We start from the raw sequence: 23,556 nt of genomic DNA, 5'->3' as shown, positions 1-23,556 counted from the left end.
CCCTTACCCAATAAAAATCTATCGATCTCGGTCTTGAAAGATCCATTTGTCACCCAGCACCCACAGCCTTTTGGGAGAGAGAGTTCCAGATTTCTACTACCCTCAAATACCTGTTGGGCCTAGACTTCGACAAAGCATTCTTGCAAATCGATTCATCTTTCTACACTTAGCAGTCCTATCATATGAACAGGAACAGGAGGAGGCCATTCAGCCCCTCAAGTCTGTTCCACCATTCAATTAGATCATGGCTGAACTGTACCTCAACTCCCTGTCCCACTGTTGATCCATGTTCCTTGGTAACCTTACCTAACAAATATCTATCAATTACAGTCTTGAACATTTAGATTGAGTTCCAGATTTCCACTCCCCTTTGGGAGAAAAAGTGCTTCCTGATTTCACTCCTGAATGGCCTGGCTGTAATTTTAAGATTGTGTCCCCTTGTTCTGGATTTCCCCACCAGAGGAAATAGTTTCTCCATATCTACCCTATCGAATCCTTTTATCATTTTAAACACCTCGATTAGATTGTCCCTCAATCTTCTAAACTCGAGGAAATACAAGACTAGTCTGTGCAACCTGTCCTCATAATTTAACCCTTTAGCCCTGGTCTCATTCTGGTGAATCTGAGCTGCACCCCCTCCAGGACCAATATCTCCTTCCTGAGGTGCGGTGCCCAGAACTGAACCCAGTCTCCAGATGTGGTCTGACCAGAGCTCTGTACAGCTGGAACATCACTTCCTCCCCTTTGTAATCCGGCCCCATGGAGATAAAGGCCAACATCCCATTGGCCTTTTGTATCTGTGCCCTAGCTTTGTGATTTTGTGTACCTGAACACCCAAATCCCTCTGCTCCTCCACAGCTCCTGGTCTCTCTCCATGAAGAAAATACTTTGATTTGTCTTTCTTAGATTCAGAGTGGACGACCTCACACTTCCCCACATTGAAATCCATTTGCCACAGTTTTGCCCACTCACTGAATCTGTTGCTGTTCCTTTGTAACTTCCTCATCTCCTGCACAACTTACTGTCCTTCCTAATTTAGTGTCGTCTGCAAAATTGGAGATGCAACTCACTATTCCGTTGTAATTCACTGAATATCCATCTGCTGGGCAGTTTCATCTTTCATGTGCCTCCCTCGGTCCGCGCTAACGATTCGGGGGCCTCCCTCGGTCCGCGCTAACGATTCGGGGGCCTCCCTCGGTCCGCGCTAACGATTCGGGGGCCTCCCTCGGGTCCGCGCTAACGATTCGGGGGCCTCCCTCGGTCCGCGCTAACGATTCGGGGGGCCTCCCTCGGTCCGCGCTAACTCGATTCGGGGGCCTCCCTCGGTCCGCGCTAACGATTCGGGGGCCTCCCTCGGTCCGCGCTAAACGATTCGGGGGCCTCCCTCGGTCCGCGCTAACGATTCGGGGGTCGTACTTTGTTTCTTCATGCACTTTGACCCTGTCCTTTATCTTTGCTCGTTGTACACCGTCTGTGACCAGTTTGAAGAGAGAGAGAGCCAACTGTTCTGGTGCTTGAATTCTGGTATTAATCAGTCATTCATGTATTAACATTTTTAACTGGTATCAGCCCCGACTCGGTGGTAGTGCTGTCTCTCGCCTCTGAGACAATAGATTGTGGGTTCAAGTTCCACTCCAGAGGCTTGAGCACATCATGCACTCCCAGTGCGGTACTGAGGGAGTGCTGCACTGTCAAAGGTGCCGTGCGTTGGATGAGACATTAAACCGAGGCCCCGTCTGCCCTCTCAGGTGGACATAAAAGATCCCACGGTCCTATTGGCATGTCCTGGTCAATATTTATCCCTCAAACAACATCACGAAAAACAGATGATCTGGTCATTATCTCATTGCTGTTTGTGGGATCTTGCTGTGCGCAAATTGTCTGCTGCTTTCCCTTCATTACAACAGTGACTACACTTCAAAAGTATTTCATTGGATGTGAAGAGTTTTGGGACGTCCTGAGCGTGCTGTAGAAATGCTAGCTCTCTTCTGTGAGGTTAAATGATGTTCAAATTTGCACCTCCAGCTTTTGCCTCTCCTCATCCAAAGTGTATTTAAATCTATTGCACGGTAAGTACTGTACAACCCAACATGCCAGGGCCTGGTGCCTGCAAGCGGGTGTAGGCCCAGGTCCCATGAGCTGGGTGTAGGCCCGGGGTCTGGTGCCCAGGATGGAGGTGTAGGTCATAAGAACATAAGAAATAGGAGCAGGAGTAGCCCATCCGGCCCCTCGAGCCTGCTCCGCCGTTCAACAAGATCATGGCTGATCTTCTACCTCCCGCCATTTTCCTGCACCATCCCCATACCCCTCGATGACTTTAATATCTAGAAATCTATCGATCTCTGTTTTGATTGTACTCAATGACTGAGCCTCCACAGCCTCTGGGGTAGAGAATTCCAAAGATTCACCACCCTCTGAGTGAAGAAATTTCTCCTCATCTCAGTCCTAAATGGCTGACCCCTTATTCTGAGACTCTGACCCCTGGTTCTAGACTCCCCAGTCAGGGGAAACATTCTCCCTGCATCTACCATGTCGAGCCCTGTAAGAATTTTTTATGTTTCAATGAGATCACCTCTCATTCTTCTAAACTCTAGAGAATACAGGCCTAGTGTACTCAATCTCTCCTCATACGACAATCCCGCCATCCCAGGAATCAGTCTGGTGAACCTTTGTTGCACTCCCTCTATGGCAAATATATCCTTTCTTAGGTAAAGAGACCAAAATTGTACACAATACTCCAGGTGCGGTCTCACCAAGGCCCTACATAATTGCAGTAAGACATCTTTACTCCTGTACTCAAATCCTCTTGTAATAAAGGCCAACATACCATTTGCCTTCCTAATTGCTTGCTGCACCTGCATGTTTGCTTTCAGTGACTCATGTACAAGGACACCCAGGTCCCTTTGAACATCAACATTTCCCAATCTCTCACCATTTAAAAATACTCTGCATTTCTGTTTTTCCTACCAAAGTGGATAACTTCACATTTTTCCACATTATATTCCATCTGCCATGTTCTTGCCCACTCACTTAGCCTGTCCATATCCCCTTGAAGCCTCTTTGCATCCTCCTCACAACTCATATTCCCACCTAGTTTTGTGTCATCAGCAAACTTGGAAATATTACATTTGGTCCCTTCATCCAAATCATTGATATATATTGTGAATAGCTGGGGCCCAAGCACCGATCCCTGCGGTACCCCACTAGTCACTGCCTGCCAATCTGAAAAAGACCCGTTTATTCCTACTCTCTGTTTTCTGTCTGTTAACCAATTCTCAATCCATGCCAGTATATTACTCCCAATTCCATGTGCACTAACTTTGTTCACCAACCTCCTGTGTGGGACCTTATCGAAAACCTTCTGAAAATCCAAATACTGGTTCCCCCTTAACTATTCCTAATTGCTTGCAGTACTTGTAGGCTAACTTTTTGTGTTTCTTGTACGAGGACACCCAAGTCTCTCTGAACACAATGTTTCTCACCATTTAAAAAATATTCTGTTTTTCTATTCTTCCTACCAAAGTGAATAACCTCACAATTCCCCACATTATACTCCATCTGCCACCTTCTTGCCCACTCACTTAACCTGTCTATATCCCTTTGCAGAGTCTGTGTCCTCCTCACAGCTTACTTTCCCACCTAGCTTTGTATCATCAGTAAACTTGGATATATTACCCTGGTGTCAGTGCCCTGGTATTCTCTCTCGACTTTTTCCAGCCTATCACTGTATTTCCCACATTTATAATTTGAAGGCTACTTTCTAATAGCTCCACCTGGTGTTCACCATCAGGTTACTGAGATCCAAGTGAAGTCCCTTCAGTAAGTCAATCGTTGGACACTGTGAGGCTTTGACCGACTGTCTGTGCTGTAACAGGTCCTCTATGAACCTGTTTTCTCTGAGCCTGATCCCTCTGAACCCTCGGAGATCTCTGTGCTCCTCCAATTCTGGCCTCTTGTGCATCTCCTATTTTCATCGCTTCACCATTGGTGGCCGTGCCTTCAGCTACCTAGGTCCTAAGCTCTGGAATTCCCTCCCTAAACCTCTCTGTCTTTCTACCTCTCTCTCCTCTTTAAAGGCACTCCTTAAAACCCACCTTTTGGACAACTGTCCTGATATTTCCGTGTGTGGCTCGGTGTTAAATTTTGATAATTGCTCCTGTGAAGCTCCTTGGGATGTTTTACTAGTTAAAGGCGCTATATAAATGCAAGTTATTGTCGTCCTCTAGACCCAGAGGGGCACTCACCACAAAGAACTTATCTGGCAAATGGATTAATTTCTCTTGTGTGAATGTTTGGATGTGACTCACATCCTGTTGTGTCAGGAAAGGTTTGGCAAACACTTTTTCTTGATGTAGGAGCCCGCTAATCATTGGTTTTCTTGGCAACTGAACCTGTTGTGCAGACGGGTGCTGACGCAGCCTGTGACGGGCAGTCTCGGCACCTATCATACAGTGGGTCTCACCGTCAGTGGATCAGTAAACCCATGGTCACTACCCAACAACTCTCATTCATTCCTTCTGCTTTATTAACCTGTCCTCATTGTCCTCACCCCCTGTATTTCAGACTACGTTCTGCTCACATTGGAGGCCAAATAGTGGGTGAGTTCTTGTCATTCTCAAGGAAGTCCCCCCACCCCCCACACCAATTTTCTTTCTCTCTCTTTCCTCCCTCCACCCCAACCCCTTTCCCCAGAGGCACTGGGACCATTCCTAACCCTCTCTCGTATTACGGTTAGACAGTGAGATCCAGCAGATGGATGGCACTGATAGCACCCACACCCACACCGTGTCCAGCAGGGCTCGATCGATCGATCGATCGAGATCTTCAGCCCATCACTCTGTTCAGGCCGAGGGGACAATTAGTTTTGGGCAAAAGGAAATTCACCTGGGCCTGATTCTGGAACCTGAACTGTTCAGGGGTAATGGGGGAGAGGAGGAGGAGGAGGAGGAGGAGGAGGAGGAGGAGGAGGAGGAGGAGGAGGAGGAGGAGGAGGCGGAGGAGGAGGAGGAGGAGGAGGAGGAGGAGGAGGAGGAGGACGAGGACGAGGACGAGGACGAGGACGAGGACGAGGACGAGGACGAGGACGAGGACGAGGACGAGGACGAGGACGAGGACGAGGACGAGGACGAGGACGACTCAGAGAGCGGGCAGGTTCCTGTATCTCTGGGTGTTTCCATTGACTATACTGGGGTGGGTGAGGGTGAACAGGAGGTGGCCATTCAGCCCCTTGATCCTGTTGCTCCATTCAGTGAGATCATGGCTGATCTGTATCTCAACTCCATTTAATTGCCCTTGGTTCTGTATCCCATAATACCCTTACCCAACAAAAACATATCAATCTCAGTTTTGAAATTTTCAATTGATCCACGGCCTCTTTGGAGGAGAGAGTTCCAGATTCCCACTCCCCTTTGTGTTAAGAAGTGATTCCTGACATCACCCTGAACGGCCGAGCTCGAATTTTAAGGTTGTGTCCCCTTGTTCTGGACTCTCCCACCAGAGGAAATAGTTTCTCTCTTTAATCATGTTCAACACTTCAATTAGATCACCCCTCAATCTCCTAAACTCGAGGGAATACAAGCCCAGTCTGTGCAACCTGTCCTTGTCATTTAACCCTTTCAGTCCCGGTCTCATTCTGGTGAATCTGAGCTGCACCCTCTCCAGGGCCAATCTCTCCTTCCTGAGGTGCGGTGCCCAGAACTGAACCCAGTCTCCAGATGGGGTCTGATCAAGATTCTGTACAACTGTAATATCACTTCCTCCCATTTGTAATCCGGCCCCCGAGATTCCATTAGCCTTTTTTAGTATTTTTTTTGTACCTGTCCGCTTGCTGTTAGTGATTTCTGTCCATGGTCCCCGAAATCTCTCTGCTCTCCATAGTTCTGAGCTATTCTGATCGATCTTTCTTAGGTCCAAAGTGGATGACCTCACACTTTCCCACAGGATCTCTCCTGTTCTTCACTTTCATAAAAACCCTTTCTTTTAGTTTTAGACTATCTCTCACTTCCCTTGTTGACCAAGGTTGGTTGTTTGTTTACACATAGAGCTCTTACCCTTTAGGGGTATGTACAGGTCTTGTATCCCACTGTTCATCTGTAGTTTTATCCATTACTAGTTCTGCCCAGTCTATTGTGGTCAATTCCTGCCTCATCCCTCCATCAGCCGAACTGAAATTTAAAACCTTGATTCATGATTCACCTTCTCCCCCTCAAACCTAATATTGGAATCGATCATATTACGGTCACTGTTCACCAGGTGCTCCCTTACTGTTAGATTGTTGACTAATTCAGGCTCATTACTGATTATTAAATCTAAGATGGCCTGTTCTGTTGGTTCAAGAACATATTGTTCCAGAAAACTGTCCCGAATACACTCAAGAAATTCGCTGCCCTTATGACTCGAGCTGTTCTCCTTCCCCCAGTCTGTATGAAAATTAAAGTCTCCCATTACAGGAACCAGCCCTCCAGAGTAGTTGTATTAATGGGTATTTACATTGACTGTACAGGGGTGGGTGGGTGTGCGGGAGGGTGAGGGGTGTGAGGTGGGGTGGGGGAGGAGAGCGAGGATGTAGCAGGGTATTTGGGGGAAGGGGTGGGGTGTTTGAGGGGAGGGGAGGGGCGGAGTGTTCGAGAGGTTGGGAACGTCGGTTCATGTATATCTCCCTCACTTCGCTCTGTTTCCCCATAGGCTGCTCTGAGTGCTGTGTGAGATGTCTCAGGGGTGTCCCCTATGCCTCTCTCATCGCCACCATCCTGTGTTTTGTGGGAGTGGCCCTTTTCTGTGGCTGTGGCCATGAGGCCCTGTCGGGGACCGAGAAACTCATCGAGGATTACTTCTCCAATGACTTTATGGACTATGCTCTCCTGGTGAATGTGTAAGTATCCCTATGTCTTTCTCTTCTGCCTCTGCCTCACTCGCTGATTCGCTGCCTCCGCCCCTGGTCTCTTCCCCTCCCCCCCCCCCCCCCCCACATCGGGCCCTAGGTTTCCCCTAGTTTGTGGGTGGTGCAGTAAATAATGTAGATGGGATCAGAAAGTTGCAAAGAGACATTTCTAGATTCAGTGATTGGGCAAAACTGTGGTAGATGGAGTTCAATGTGGGCAAGTGTGAGGTCATCCAATTTGGACCTAAGACAGATAAATTAGACTTTTTTCTAAATGGCGAAAAGCTCGGAACAGTGGGGGAGCAGAGAGATTTGGGAGTCCAAGCTCACAAATCATTAAAAGCCAGTGGACAGGTACAAACAGCAATTAAAAAGGCTAATGGAATATTGGCCTTTACCTCAAGGGGGCCGGAATACAAAGGGGAGGAAGTGATGTTCCAGTTGTACAGAGCTCTGGTTAGACCCCATCTGGAGACTGGGTTCAGTTCTGGGCACCGCACCTCAGGAAGGAGATATTGGCCCTGGAGGGGGTGCAGCACAGATTCACCAGAATGATACCTGGTCTTAGAGGGTTAAATTATGAGGACAGTTTGCATAGACCAGGCTTGTATTCTCTTGAGTTTGGGAGATTGAGGGGTGATCTGATCGAGGAATTTAAAGTATTAAAAGGATTCAATGGGATAGATATGGAGAGAGAATTTCCTCCTGAGAGGAGAATGAAGAACAAAGGGACACAATCATAAAATTAGAGCCAGGCCGTTCAGGAGTGACATCAGGAAGGACTTTCACACAAAGGGGAGTGGAAATCCGGAAGTTTCGGTTCCCAAAGGCTGTGGATGCTGGGGGATAATTTGAGCTTTCAAAACTGAGATCAATAAATGTTTGTTGGGTAAAGGGATCAAGGTCCAGGGAGCTAAGACAGGTAAAAGGAGTTCCACAGATAAGCCAAGATCTCGTTGAGTGACAGAACAGGCTTGAGGGGCTGAATGGCCTCCTCCTGGTTCCTGTGATCCCCTCTCTATGCCTGTAGCTCCACATCTCTCATTTATATAGTTTCTCTATCTCTGTACCTAACCCGTGCTGTACCTGCCCTGGGAGTGTTTGATGGGACAGTGTAGAGGGAGCTTTACTCTGTATCTAACCCGTGCTGTACCTGCCCTGGGAGTGTTTGATGGGACAGTGTAGAGGGAGCTTTACTCTGTATCTAACCTGTGCTGTACCTGCCCTGGGAGTGTTTGATGGGACAGTGTAGAGGGAGCTTTACTCTGTATCTAACCCGTGCTGTACCTGCCCTGGGAGTGTTTGATGGGACAGTGTAGAGGGACCTTTACTCTGTATCTAACCCTGTACCTGCCCTGGGAGTGTTTGATGATAATGCTCTGTAAGCAGGAGTTGAATGTTTCGAGCCATCTCTGCTCGTGTGTCGTGTGATTCGCCCTCTTGTGGGAAATGTGTGAGTGAGTGTTGATGTTTTTAATCCTTTGGATGGCCTGTTCTCTCTCCTGCTCCCAGAATCCAGGTGTTCCAGTACGTTATCTACGGAACTGCATCTTTCTTTTTCCTGTACGGGGTGCTGCTGCTGGCGGAGGGATTCTACACCACCAGTGCTATCAAGGCCCTCTTCGGGGAATTCAGGACCACCATGTGTGGAAAGTGTGTCAGCGCAACGGTAAGACACTCGAAACCCGCACCCCGTGGAACTGTCCAGACCCTGAACCCTGACCTCTGCTCGCAGCTGGACTGTGAGCCCCAATAGGGTGTCGACATAAACGAATCATGGGGGTGGGGGGAGAGAATCTTGCATCGTAAATCAATTGTTGGGATGGGGGAATCTTACATCGTAAGTGAATAGATGGGATGGGGGAATCTTACATCGTAAGTGAATAGATGGGATGGGGGAATCTTACATCGTAAGTGAATTGTTGGGATGGGGGAATCTTACATCGTAAGTGAATTGTTGGGATGGGGGAATCTTACATCGTAAGTGAATTGTTGGGATGGGGGAATCTTACATCGTAAGTGAATTGTTGGGATGGGGGAATCTTACATCGTAAGTGAATTGTTGGGATGGGGGAATCTTACATCGTAAGTGAATTGTTGGGATGGGGAATCTTACATCGTAAGTGAATTGTTGGGATGGGGAATCTTGCATCGTAAGTGAATTGTTGGGATGGGGAATCTTACAATGGTGACATCATTGATACATTGCAAGTAGAAATTTAATACGTTCTGTTTTTCTCCGGTTGCTCTATTTTTAAGTCATGTTTTCCAGTGAATTTTCTCCAAGACTTGTCATGACTCCACAATCTGCTTTCCTAACCTCATGTCCCACCACAGTGTTGTTTTTAAATAATGATATCAAATCTAATTAGACACTGATCAATAATTCCCCCCTCCCCCACCGGCTCAGGGTGGGACACTATTGGGTGAATCCAACCACTTTTGCTCGGGGTGGTGGGAGGGACCTAGAGAGCGAACCAACTGGGACCCGGGGGGATCACAGGTAAACACAAAGCTGTTCTCACCTCACCCTCACAGCTGCACTCTCCTGCAAATATCTCTGGATCCGACCGGGCACCCTGGCTGATTTAGTTTTTACTCTTCCCACGGTTCACAAGATAGATTCCAATGGGAAGCCATTCAGCCCATCTTATCCATCCAGAATAAAAGAAATTTATAGAAAGAAACAACTTTCATTTATAAGGCACCTTTCACGGCCTCAGGATGTCCCAAAGCACTTTACAGCCAATTAAGTACTTTTGAAGTGTAGTCACTGTTGTAATGTAGGAAACGCTGCTGCCAATTTGCGCATAGCAAGATCCCACAAACAGCAATGTGATAATGACTAGGTCATCTGTTTTAGTGATGTTGGTTGAGGAATAAATATTGGCCAGGTCACAGGGGAGAACTCCCCTGCTCTCCTTCAAATAGTGCCATGGGATCTTTTACATCGACCTGAGAGGGCAGACGGGGCCTTGTTTTAACGTCTCATCTGAAAGACGGCACCTTCAACTGTGCAGCACTCCCTCAATACTGTACTGAAGCGTCAGTCTAGAACTTTGTGCTCCAGTCTCTGGAGTGGGACTTGAACCCACAATCTTCTGACTCGGGAGAGAGTGCTGCCCACTGAGTCACTCCTGACATCTATAGTCCCCCTCACATTATCTAACTGTTCCTTTCAATTAGTTAGAGGTTTTTGCCTCCAATACCAGCACAGAGTCCACTCCAAGTGTTGGTCACTCTGTGTGAAGAATTCTTCCTGACATCTGCCCACTTTTAACTCGTGTCCTCTTGTTCTAGTATGCTGACACACCTTGTAGTGCTCCAGATTAACCTCATCAAATTATTTCATATCCCTTTAGACTTCTATAAGGTTCACACTCAGTTGGTTCGTTTCTAGGTTAAAGTTCTGCAGATCCTCCAGTCTTCACCTGTAATTCATCCAGGGATCAGGACCCTGCTCTACACTACCTCCATCAGCTGAATGTTTCCCCAATGTGCTGGTTACCAAAACATCACCCATCACCGCTGACCTACATTGGCTCCCGGTCGCCAAACGTCTCCATTTTAAAATTCTCATTCTTGTTTTCAAATTCCTCCATGGCCCTCGCCCCTCCCTATCTCTGTAACCTCCTCCAGCCCTCCAACCCTCAGAGATCTCTGCGTTCCTCCAACTCTGGTCTCTGGTCCATCGCTCCACCATTGGTGGCCATGCCTTCAACTGCTGAGGCCCCAAGTTCTGGAATTCTCTCCCTAAACCTCTCTACCTCTCTCTCTTCCTTTAAGATGCTCCTTAAAACCTACCTCTTTGACCAAACTTTTGGTCACCTGTCCTAATAGCTCTTTCATTGGCTCGGTGTCAGTTTTTGTCTGATTACGCTTTTGTGAAGCACCTTGGGATGTTTTACTATATAAATACAAAGTTGTTGCTGGAGTGAAGGTGTGATCTGACCAGGATACTACAGTTTTACAATGACGTCCTCCGATTTGCACTCACTGATCCACTCACCGTTCCATTTGCTTATTGCTGCCCCAATGACCTAACATGTTAAGGCCCCAATCTGCTATCAATCTCTTTCCACTGTAGCTATTTCTACAGCATTTAAGGACATCCATTGATCCTGCCAATTTGTGGGAGCTTTCAATTGTCTGTATTGAGTTTCAATCTTCCACTAATTTGCTTCATTTCAGATTTTCCCTATCTCCCCAGCTGCTTCACCCATGTCCACAGCCCCACTCTTCCCACCACTTACCCGCACAGCTGTCTATATCAGGCAAATAGTGTTGACCATTTTCCATTACCATAGGCATCAATTGCAAAGGCACCACTTAAGCCGCATTAAGCGTGCCGACTATTTCGGGCAGTTCAAGCTGCTGTTCATAGTTGTTCGTTCTTTAGTCCCATTCACAGCATCCTGGAACGGAACGCATTCTGGCCCCGTTTTAAAATTAACACGTCACTTTTCTGTTACCAGTGACAAAGATGAGAGCGCGGACCCGACCCGTCTAACTCGCCCTCCTACAGACTCCTTCCATCCTCCCCCATCACAGTCTGACCACCTCTTTAATGGTCCCAGGGCTTGTAGAGAAGTTAGAGTCTGGGAGGTACTGAGTAATGGCACGAGTTATGTAGACAGTAAATGGAGAGACTGGATGAAGATTCCCTCCGTGCTTTCGGTGCAGCTGAATTTCTTGCCCCTGGTGTGTTGCTGGCCACACCCAGGACCTCGGCTGTCAGGTTATATCATTTATAGTGGACAAATCATGTCGACACCAACACGCCCACTATGCATAGTGGGGACTCTACTGTATGCCATCTTGGCCAGTTTGTATTGGGTTTGCATATCTAAAGTTAGGAACAGCTAGGGGTCCCAGCATCAAATACTGGGGCCACTCCACTCCACCCCTCCGCTCCCACCACCCTGACATCACATCCTAACAAGTACCCCTTTCAAACAATTCTTTGTCCCCACCCAGAATTTACCTTGAATTCCCACTGCTCTTGAAATCAATTCGCAGCCTTTCACAAGGAACTTTATCAAAGGCCCTTTGGGAATCTAGCACATCCTAGCACATCACATCACATGGTTTTCCCACTGTCTGCTTGGGATGTCACCTCCTCAAAACAAGAGTCAGTGAGGTTCGATGGGCACTGAGGCCAATGTAGTGACCCAGCTGATATCAACTACTTCAGCATAGACTAAGGATGGCCACTGGGACTTCTGGTTTGGAACGTTCCCTCTCTCTGCTCTCGACCAACTGAACCTTTGGGGGAAGTCAAGGTATTGTTTTAAAGTTAAATCTTCTTTGATAGAGCCCTTCCCTGTGCAGGGTAGCCTTGTATATGAGCCCAGCCTCAAGCTACGTCATCCCCCCACTATCTGCGTAACCCATGGATATTCCTGCCTGGGCCTAGTATCTGAAGTCCATGCTCTGGATTCAAAGTTTCCTCCCATCAGATCCAGCCACAAATTATAAAAATGATTAGAAATGGCCCAATAAAGGGCATGTTCTCACTGGAAAAGAGGAGGTTGAGAGGTGATGTGATGCTGTTTATCGGATTCTAAAGGGACTGGATAATGTGGACCGTGACCAGCTGTTTCACCCTGTCCAGAACAGTAGAACCCGAGGACACGGCCTGTGTTTGAAGGGGGAAAATTCAAAACTAATCTGTGGAAACAATATTTCAGTGAGGGAGTGGTCAATCTATGGAGCAGGCTCCCTGGGGAGATGGTGGAATCAGTTAGTATCGATTCATTCAAGAGCAAATTAGAGAGATTTCTTTCCGAAAATAATATTTTGGGACTCAGTATCTGAGTAATTTCAGACATAACATGTGGTCAGTGTAGCATGCTCGGGAGTAAAAAGGTGAATTTGAAGTTGTGCTCTCCCCCACTGGGGGCTTTCCTCAACTCATGTCTGGGCCTGTTGGAGATTGATTGCTGTGATTAATCAACAACTCCATTATCGTTGTATCATGTGACTACCAGGATGGACCGTGGTCTTTCTCGTCTAGCAATTCCTATGTACAATGTATCTAATGGGTCCTTTGTCCCTACTTGTTCTGTGGGGTGTTGTTTAGTAAACCTCTTTGATAAAGCTCCTTTTGCAGTATGAAGAAAAAACTGAACCATTGCACCTGAACACCTTGGCCTAGCTTGTAATTGGCTTCAAGCTCGTGTTTGACGGTGAGTCCTGCAGGGGTGAAGATTACACCCAATAACTGACTTATTTAAAGTACATTTTGACCCATTTTCGACTTTAATGCCAGTTCAAGGTCTAATTGTGTAGTGATTGCGATTGTCCAGTTCCATTCTGCACGGTTGGATTATTGAGAGGTTTCCTGGGTGGGATAACGTTTTTCCAGCACAGTTTCTCTCCCCATGTCGGGCTGATCTCAGCCATGTTTCCCACTGACCTCTCCTCTTCTTGTAGTTCATCTTCCTGACCTATGCCCTGGGCGTGACCTGGATGGGAGTCTTCGCCATCTCTGCGTTACCGGTCTACATTTACTACACTATGTGGTCCGCTTGCCAGCTGGTCAAGAATGTGCCCGATACTGGCATAAGCTTCGATGATATCTGTGTGGATGCCAGGCAGTACGGTATGGAATCGGGCCACTTTTAAAAGTTTAAAACATTTCTTAAAATAATATTATGACTTTTTTCCTTGTGGGCACACGTGCCCTACGGGCACAAGCCTCACTGTACAGGACACCCTTGGGGAAAAGGTCACTGTCTCTCAGTACAGGATACCCTGGGGGCAAGGGTCAACATGCCACAGTACAGGACACCCCCAGGGGGAATGGCTAACATTGTATAGTGCAGGATAGCACAAAGGGGAAGAGCCAGGGACCATGGCGCTGGACATCAGCAGCGTTAAACACAGCAGAAAAGATCACCTGGTCAATCAAGAAGTAGCAGTCAGAGGATGAGGAGCTTTGGTTTTAAAGCCTTAAGATTATAAGAGGAAGGAACGATTGAGGGAGGTGTCGCGTAACATTAAGGTCCTGGGAAAGAATGTGTTAGAGGTTGAGATTGCAGTGGCCTTTCATTGGGTAGTGGAATCTGGAACCCAGATCTTCCCCTAAAAGACTCTGGATGCTGGGAGTCAATTGGAGATTACAACAGTGAGATTGATAGATTTTTGTTAGGTAAGGGATATGGAGCAAAGCGGGGTGGATGGAGTCAAGATACAGACCAGTCAAGATCTAATTGAATGGCAGAGCAGGTGCGAGGGGCTGAATGGCCTCCTCCTGCTCCTAATGTTCATGTGACTTTCTGGTTGGTGAGCTCAGTTGGGTTCTGATGGTGAACTGGTTTGTACTGCAGTCATCCAATAAAGGTGTGAAGGAAACTCAACAACCAGCTTGTATCAGAACCTAAAACCTTTATTGCATTGGATATAATGTACCTTTTTCTGGATCTCATCCCCATTTCCTTACCTCTTGTTGTTTCAGGGATCCTGCCGTGGAATGCCAGTCCAGGGAAGATCTGCGGCCTGACTTTAGCGGCTGCTTGTAACACCTCGGAGGTAGGTGCTGATCCGAACAGATCAGTTCACATCTTCTTCCACTCTCCACATATTCACCCAATAAGCTGATGCCTCAAACCTGCAGCAGAGAAAATAAACCCTTCCCCTCACTCACTCACTTCCATTTGGGCTTTGAGTTTGAGTCTAGTCCTCAAAATGGCTTGTAACTCAAAGGCTGTGGAAATGTCATGCTGGTGCATGAGGGGAGTCATCATTACTCTGTATCTAACCCGTGCTGTACCTGCCCTGGGAGTGTTTGATGGGACAGTGTAGAGGGAGCTTTACTCTGTATCTAACCCGTGCTGTACCTGCCCTGGGAGTGTTTGATGGGACAGTGTAGAGGGAGCTTTACTCTGTATCTAACCTGTGCTGTACCTGATCTGGGAGTGTTTGATGGGACAGTGTAGAGGGAGCTTTACTCTGTATCTAACCCCGTGCTGTACCTGCCCTGGGAGTGTTTGATGGGACAGTGTAGAGGGAGCTTTACTCTGTATCTAACCCGTGCTGTACCTGATCTGGGAGTGTTTGATGGGACAGTGTAGAGGGAACAATTCACAAGTGAATGATTCCCACTTGACTCAGCTGCCAGGAAATGACCAATGCCTGTCGAACCCCAAGAATGCATAACTCAAAGAGCAGATAAAATTACTCTCCAGGGCACATGCCAGTACCAGATGCTCCTGAATTGAAGGGAGGGGGGCGGGGAAGCCTTTGTATAATCAACTGACTTGCAGCCTGACCCTTTTGTTCGGTTGGTGTTGTGTTTAACGTTGAACTCCTTTGACCAGTAATTCTCCGTGTTTTGGGTACAGTTGGAGTCGACCTACCATTTGTTCATTGCGACGTTTGTGGGGGCTGCAGCTACTGTCATTGCTTTGGTAAGTCAACAAGGGGAGATATACGGGGTGTAGTGAGTGTGATTTACTGTGTGTGTGAAAATAAGAGAAACTTTCAGCTACCACAACGGAAGATGGATAGAGCACAAAATACACCAGTAACGTGCACGCAGACAGACATGTGTACAAGCTCTCGCAGATTCGTGCAGACTTCCATTTGTGCACACACATGTATACATGCCTGAGTTCAGAGCTCATCACCTACGCTGGATAACCTGTTCTGAGCTGGAGGATGGTGCACAGCTGGTGAATGGGCCCCGTTAATGTGGCTGATAGTCTTTGTATGATCACATTTGGCTTTCACATACTGTACAAACTGTAATGTTCTTTTTCTTCACCCTCCCCTCACCTCCCCTCACCTCCCTCACCACCTCAGCTAACCTACATGATGTCCTCCACCTATAACTTTGCTGTTCTGAAGTTTCTGAGTCGGGATGACTGCTGCACGAAATTCTAACTTAAGCACAGACTGCGCCCACCTCTCCCCCTCTCTCCTCCGCCTCGTTTGCACAGCTTTAATCTGGGAATCTTCACGGACTGTTAGGTGGCTCCTCACACCCTCTGAATCCTCAGTAACAGCTGCCCCTCGCCACACACCGACCCTGAGCTCATCACGTAACCTCCACGTAAACCAAAACAAACTGTAATGTAGTGCAAAAGACATAGGTGTAACGCAAGGGAACTTTTTAACTGCTGGTTTTAGTATTAAATAAGCTTGTGTATTCAAACCCATTTTACAAGCAGAGAAAATATATCTAGAATCTCAGGGCTTGAAATTGTTTGTTTTTAAACATCTCCTTTTGCAAGTAGTGTAGATTCTGTTTATCTACCATGTAGTTTGTGCATTCTGGGCTTATACCAGCTTCACGTGTGAACTTAAGAGTTGTGAAAATAAAAAGGTTTGAGTCTGTGAACTAGTCACGATGATGTGGGTTCCTCTTCCTGTCCTGGTATTGGTACCATCCACAGTGAAGGCAGTCACTGAACATCCTCCATTACTGACCAACACTGGAGCCGAGGGAGCTGGACAGCTTCATCCTGAGGGGAGGGGAGAATGGAGGACTGCCAACTCTGGTTGGAGTCATTCCTGACCTCGCGATGGTCACAAATGTCCCCGTATTGACCGTGTGAAGGTCGGGTCCCCGTATTGACCGTGTAAAGGTCGGGTCCCCATATTGACCGTGTAAAGGTCGGGTCCCCGTATTGACCGTGTAAAGGCCGGGTCCCCGTATTGACCGTGTAAAGGCCGGGTCCCCGTATTGACCGTGTAAAGGTCGGGTCCCCGTATTGACCGTGTAAAGGCCGGGTCCCCGTATTGACCGTGTAAAGGCCGGGTCCCCGTATTGACCGTGTGAAGGTCGGGTCCCCGTATTGACCGTGTAAAGGCCGGGTCCCGGTATTGACCGTGTAAAGGCCGGGTCCCCGTATTGACCGTGTAAAGGCCGGGTCCCCGTATTGACCGTGTAAAGGTCGGGTCCCCGTATTGACCGTGTGAAGGTCGGGTCCCCGTATTGACCGTGTGAAGGTCGGGTCCCCGTATTGACCGTGTGAAGGTCGGGTCCCCGTATTGACCGTGTAAAGGCCGGGTCCCCGTATTGACCGTGTGAAGGTCGGGTCCCCGTATTGACCGTGTAAAGGCCGGGTCCCCGTATTGACCGTGTAAAGGTCGGGTCCCCGTATTGACCGTGTGAAGGTCGGGTCCCCGGTATTGACCGTGTAAAGGTCGGGTCCCGGTATTGACCGTGTAAAGGTCGGGTCCCCGTATTGACCGTATGAAGGTCGGGTCCCCGTATTGACCGTATGAAGGTCGGGTCCCCGTATTGACCGTGTAAAGGCCGGGTCCCCGTATTGACCGTGTGAAGGTCGGGTCCCCGTATTGACCGTGTAAAGGCCGGGTCCCCGTATTGACCGTGTAAAGGTCGGGTCCCCGTATTGACCGTGTAAAGGTCGGGTCCCCGTATTGACCGTGTGAAGGTCGGGTCCCCGTATTGACCGTGTGAAGGTCGGGTCCCCGTATTGACCGTGTAAAGGCCGGGTCCCGGTATTGACCGTGTAAAGGCCGGGTCCCGGTATTGACCGTGTAAAGGCCGGGTCCCGGTATTGACCGTGTAAAGGCCGGGTCCCCGTATTGACCGTGTGAAGGTCGGGTCCCCGTATTGACCGTGTAAAGGCCGGGTCCCCGTATTGACCGTGTAAAGGTCGGGTCCCCGTATTGACCGTGTGAAGGTCGGGTCCCCGTATTGACCGTGTGAAGGCCGGGTCCCTGTATTGACCGTGTAAAGGCCGGGTCCCCGTATTGACCGTGTAAAGGCCGGGTCCCCGTATTGACCGTGTAAAGGCCGGGTCCCCGTATTGACCGTGTAAAGGCCGGGTCCCCGTATTGACCGTGTGAAGGTCGGGTCCCCGTATTGACCGTGTAAAGGCCGGGTCCCCGTATTGACCGTGTAAAGGCCGGGTCCCCGTATTGACCGTATCAAGGTCGGGTCCCGGTATTGACCGTGTAAAGGCCGGGTCCCCGTATTGACCGTGTAAAGGCCGGGTCCCGGTATTGACCGTGTAAAGGCCGGGTCCCCGTATTGACCGTGTAAAGGCCGGGTCCCCGTATTGACCGTGTGAAGGTCGGGTCCCCGTATTGACCGTGTGAAGGTCGGGTCCCCGTATTGACCGTGTGAAGGTCGGGTCCCCGTATTGACCGTGTAAAGGCCGGGTCCCCGTATTGACCGTGTGAAGGCCGGGTCCCCGTATTGACCGTGTGAAGGTCGGGTCCCCGTATTGACCGTGTGAAGGTCGGGTCCCCGTATTGACCGTGTAAAGGCCGGGTCCCCGTATTGACCGTGTGAAGGTCGGGTCCCCGTATTGACCGTGTAAAGGCCGGGTCCCCGTATTGACCGTGTAAAGGCCGGGTCCCGGTATTGACCGTGTGAAGGCCGGGTCCCCGTATTGACCGTGTAAAGGCCGGGTCCCGGTATTGACCGTGTAAAGGCCGGGTCCCGGTATTGACCGTGTAAAGGCCGGGTCCCCGTATTGACCGTGTAAAGGTCGGGTCCCCGTATTGACCGTGTAAAGGCCGGGTCCGGGTATTGACCGTGTAAAGGCCGGGTCCCCGTATTGACCGTGTAAAGGTCGGGTCCCCGTATTGACCGTGTAAAGGCCGGGTCCCGGTATTGACCGTGTAAAGGCCGGGTCCCCGTATTGACCGTGTAAAGGCCGGGTCCCCGTATTGACCGTGTAAAGGCCGGGTCCCCGTATTGACCGTGTAAAGGCCGGGTCCCCGTATTGACCGTATGAAGGCCGGGTCCCCGTATTGACCGTGTAAAGGCCGGGTCCCCGTATTGACCGTGTAAAGGCCGGGTCCCCGTATTGACCGTGTAAAGGCCGGGTCCCGGTATTGACCGTATGAAGGCCGGGTCCCCGTATTGACCGTATGAAGGTCGGGTCCCCGTATTGACCGTGTGAAGGTCGGGTCCCCGTATTGACCGTGTGAAGGTCGGGTCCCCGTATTGACCGTGTGAAGGTCGGGTCCCCGTATTGACCGTGTAAAGGTCGGGTCCCCGTATTGACCGTGTAAAGGCTGGGTCCCCGTATTGACCGTGTAAAGGCCGGGTCCCCGTATTGACCGTGTAAAGGCCGGGTCCCCGTATTGACCGTATGAAGGTCGGGTCCCCGTATTGACCGTGTGAAGGTCGGGTCTCCGTATTGACCGTGTAAAGGCCGGGTCCCCGTATTGACCGTGTAAAGGCCGGGTCCCCGTATTGACCGTATGAAGGTCGGGTCCCCGTATTGACCGTGTAAAGGCCGGGTCCCCGTATTGACCGTGTAAAGGCCGGGTCCCCGTATTGACCGTGTAAAGGCCGGGTCCCCGTATTGGCCGTGTGAAGGCCGGGTCCCCGTATTGGCCGTGTAAAGGCCGGGTCCCCGTATTGACCGTGTAAAGGCCGGGTCCCCGTATTGGCCGTGTGAAGGCCGGGTCCCCGTATTGACCGTGTAAAGGCCGGGTCCCCGTATTGACCGTATGAAGGTCGGGTCCCCGTATTGACCGTATGAAGGTCGGGTCTCCGTATTGACCGTATGAAGGTCGGGTCCCCGTATTGACCGTGTGAAGGCCGGGTCCCTGTATTGACCGTGTAAAGGCCGGGTCCCCGTATTGACCGTGTAAAGGCCGGGTCCCGGTATTGACCGTGTAAAGGCTGGGTCCCGGTATTGACCGTGTAAAGGCCGGGTCCCCGTATTGACCGTGTAAAGGCCGGGTCCCCGTATTGACCGTGTAAAGGCCGGGTCCCCGTATTGACCGTGTAAAGGTCGGGTCCCCGTATTGACCGTGTAAAGGCCGGGTCCCCGTATTGACCGTGTAAAGGTCGGGTCCCCGTATTGACCGTGTAAAGGCCGGGTCCCCGTATTGACCGTATGAAGGTCGGGTCCCCGTATTGACCGTGTAAAGGCCGGGTCCCGGTATTGACCGTGTAAAGGTCGGGTCCCCGTATTGACCGTGTAAAGGCCGGGTCCCCGTATTGACCGTGTAAAGGTCGGGTCCCCGTATTGACCGTATGAAGGTCGGGTCCCCGTATTGACCATGTAAAGGCCGGGTCCCCGTATTGACCGTGTAAAGGCCGGGTCCCCGTATTGACCGTGTAAAGGCCGGGTCCGGGTATTGACCGTGTAAAGGCCGGGTCCCCGTATTGACCGTGTAAAGGCCGGGTCCCCGTATTGACCGTGTAAAGGCCGGGTCCCCGTATTGACCGTGTAAAGGCCGGGTCCCCGTATTGACCGTGTAAAGGCCGGGTCCGGGTATTGACCGTGTAAAGGCCGGGTCCCCGTATTGACCGTGTAAAGGCCGGGTCCCCGTATTGACCGTGTAAAGGCCGGGTCCCCGTATTGACCGTGTAAAGGCCGGGTCCCCGTATTGACCGTATCAAGGCCGGGTCCCTGTAGTTGAGTATTTTTCTCATGGTTTCACACCAGTAGCTGTTGTGCGACAAATTCCAAGAATCAGGAGACCCACGGTGAGCAGAGGAAGAGGGGGAACCGAAGGCGGGGAAGTGATTTACAGAAGGGAGATCAGAGATGGGAGGAACTTTGATTCATCCGAACAATGACAGACGGGAAAAGACCCTCTGGTCTATCGGGCCTATCCCACACAATTGGCATACCTTGTGTATCACAATATATACACTCCCCACCCCACCCAAAACCATGGGATCTCCTGGGAGAGGTGAGAAACCAGATTATAAACCAAAGCCACTTTGGGGAAATAGTTCCCCGACCCCCTTAGACGATCGAAACTAGTCCAGGAGATCACTCTGCCCTGATAATTCTCTGCATTATCGTCCTTTTGCACGAGGTGATCTCCACCCCAGACAGAAACAGATCCGACTCTCGCTTGAAGGAATTCAGCGAATCACCGTCCACCCGCTCAAGACAGCAGCCTGTTCCAGAGGCCCACTATTCTCCGGGGGGAAAAGAACCGCCTCCTGACATCGAACCTCGATCTGGCCTCGTACAACTTAAAATTATCACCCGCATCCCCCCTCAAGGATTTATTTGGAACAAGTTGTCAACTGAAACACAATCTATTCCTTTCATCATCTTACAAACCACAATCAGATCACCCCTGCGTCTACACTTCTCTAAAGTGTAGAGTCCCACCTCCTTTAGCCTATCTTGATAACTAAGATGCTTTAAACTGGGAATTAGTCCAGTGAACCTCCTCTGCACCCTTTCCAAAGCCTCACTATCACCCACCATATGAGGAAATCAACTGAGGTCTGACCAAGGCCTTGTCCACCAGTAATTAATGGTAACTCACTGAAGGGATGGTGCAGTCTGCCCTGGAGAGGGTGAAATCTAGTATTACAGGACAGTGTAGAGGGAGCTTTACTCTGTATCTAACCCGTGCTGTACCTGTGCTGGGAGTGTTTGATGGGACAGTGTAGAGGGAGCTTTACTCTGTATCTAACCCTGTACCTGCCCTGGGAGTGTTTGATGGGACAGTGTAGAGGGAGCTTTACTCTGTATCTAACCCGTGCTGTACCTGTGCTGGGAGTGTTTGATGGGACAGTGTAGAGGGAGCTTTACTCTGTATCTAACCCTGTACCTGCCCTGGGAGTGTTTGATGGGACAGTGTAGAGGGAGCTTTACTCTGTATCTAACCCTGTACCTGCCCTGGGAGTGTTTGATGGGACAGTGTAGAGGGAGCTTTACTCTGTATCTAACCCTGTACCTGCCCTGGGAGTGTTTGATGGGACAGTGTAGAGGGAGCTTTACTCTGTATCTAACCCTGTACCTGCCCTGGGAGTGTTTGATGGGACAGTGTAGAGGGAGCTTTACTCTGTATCTAACCCTGTACCTGCCCTGGGAGTGTTTGACGGGACAGTGTAGAGGGAGCTTTACTCTGTATCTAACCCGTGCTGTACCTGCCCTGGGAGTGTTTGATGGGACAGTGTAGACGGAGCTTTACTCTGTATCTAACCCGTGCTGTACCTGCCCTGGGAGTGTTTGATGGGACAGTGTAGAGGGAGCTTTACTCTGTATCTAACCCGTGCTGTACCTGCCCTGGGAGTGTTTGATGGGACAGTGTAGAGGGAGCTTTACTCTGTATCTAACCCGTGCTGTACCTGCCCTGGGAGTGTTTGATGGGACAGTGTAGAGGGAGCTTTACTCTGTATCTAACCCTGTACCTGCCCTGGGAGTGTTTGATGGGACAGTGTAGAGGGAGCTTTACTCTGTATCTAACCCTGTACCTGCCCTGGGAGTGTTTGATGGGACAGTGTAGAGGGAGCTTTACTCTGTATCTAACCCTGTACCTGCCCTGGGAGTGTTTGATGGGACAGTGAAGCTGATTCGGATCGGTTTTTCCCCACCTCTTTTCTAGTCACTTCCCACCTGGTATCTCATCACAAGTGACAGAGGCAAGTCACACTGTACTTGGTACTTGGCTGGGCAGCTTGTTGTTATTAACAGATACAAGGCCTGGTGGTGTGTGTTAAAGAGGCACTTTCACATCCATCTCCAGTGTAACTCACTGCCCCAATAGATCAAACACAATTGCTCGTGTTTCTTTAAACTCACCTCATTGAGAACAAGCAAGAGGGAATGTCAGTCTGGGCTAGGTGTGGTTAGGCAGCCTTGACCCAGTTTATAGTGGGAGTAAGTGACAGCACAAAGCTGTCTCTTCACTGGGCCCTGCCAGGCTGGACTATAGTGAGAACAGTCCCCATTGGTACTGACTCTCCTCAGGCATGTTGATGGGGCCGAGGGGAGGGAGCTGCACTCTGCACCTGGCCTGTCCTTGATGCCAAAATTGGTAAAAGATTACCAAAGTTTCGCTGAGCGCAAAAAGTCGCCCGCATAACTCAGTATCCCGAATTCACGGAGTGTGCAGCAATGTCTTCAGCCCCTGGAGCAGAGGCAGGTGTGGGCCTGAAGTCTGGTTACACGTGTGCGTGTTTGTATCTGTCTGTCTGTCTGTCCCTGTGAGCATCGTCTGTCTCCCATTTCCCCCCCCCTCCCCCACTATCTCCACACCTCTCTTTATAGATCAACTTCCTGCTCTGTCTGTCGGCCAACCGGGCGTACGCTAAGGAAGCTACCGAAACCAAACTGTGCGAGGAGTTACGGGCGAAGGAGAGCCAGGAGCTGCGTCAGCTGGAGACTCGCCACTGAAAACGGGCCGGGACGTTCGATTTCTCACACGTTGGGTTTAAGACAACGTGCTCCAGTCAGGATTCTAGTCTACTGCTGTTCAACATTGGCATTCTGAACCTTAATGAACAGAGAACTTCACCTCTGAACTCGAGGTGAGGATTAGTCTCCCTGAGCAAGCTTTGGCCCAAGCCTGGCTGTTATTGTGTAGAAATTAAAATAACCTGTCCACCAATGGAGGCCTCTCAACTGCCTGATGCAGATTAAAATATTGTATCTTTGGAAGAAAATAAAGAAAGATTTGCATTTCTACAGCACTTTACATGACCTCAGGACATCCCAAAACACTTTATAGCCAATGAACTACTTTTTGAAGTGTAGTCACTGTTGTAATGTAGGAAAAGCGGCAAACAATTGGTGCACAGCAAGAACCCACAAACAGCAATGTGATAATGACCAGATAACCTGTTTGTGATGTTGGTTGAGGGATAAATATTGGCCAGGACACCGGGGAGAACTCCCCTGCTCATCTTTGAAATAGTGGCATGGAATCTTTGACGTCCGCCTGAGAGGGCAGATGGGGCCTCAGTTTGACATCTCATCCAAAAA

At 49.6% G+C, this 23,556-nt stretch overlaps 1 protein-coding gene across 2 annotated transcripts in view; it reads left to right on the top strand.

Moving 5' to 3' along the window:
* LOC137307458 (proteolipid protein DM alpha) overlaps nucleotides 1-23,241 on the top strand; it is a 38,081-nt gene extending 14,840 nt beyond the window's left edge. Inside the window, exons 2-7 of one of the 2 annotated variants that reach the window (XM_067976815.1) lie at nucleotides 6,685-6,871; nucleotides 8,393-8,549; nucleotides 13,316-13,484; nucleotides 14,340-14,413; nucleotides 15,226-15,291; nucleotides 22,843-23,241. In XM_067976815.1, coding sequence (XP_067832916.1) covers nucleotides 6,685-6,871; nucleotides 8,393-8,549; nucleotides 13,316-13,484; nucleotides 14,340-14,413; nucleotides 15,226-15,291; nucleotides 22,843-22,968 — 779 coding nt within the window. In that variant the 3' untranslated portion in view covers nucleotides 22,969-23,241. Of the gene's footprint in view, nucleotides 1-6,684; nucleotides 6,872-8,392; nucleotides 8,550-13,315; nucleotides 13,485-14,339; nucleotides 14,414-15,225; nucleotides 15,292-15,685; nucleotides 16,177-22,842 lie in introns of those variants that run through there. The other variant, XM_067976816.1, reaches the window with a different exon arrangement.
* Nucleotides 23,242-23,556: the final 315 nt, after the last annotated feature.

Source organism: Heptranchias perlo, assembly GCF_035084215.1.
Source record: "Heptranchias perlo isolate sHepPer1 chromosome 15 unlocalized genomic scaffold, sHepPer1.hap1 SUPER_15_unloc_1, whole genome shotgun sequence".
Classification (NCBI taxonomy): domain Eukaryota; kingdom Metazoa; phylum Chordata; class Chondrichthyes; order Hexanchiformes; family Hexanchidae; genus Heptranchias; species Heptranchias perlo.
The sequence above is the reverse complement of the archived record's forward strand: the minus strand, read 5'-3'. Positions and strand labels throughout refer to the sequence as shown.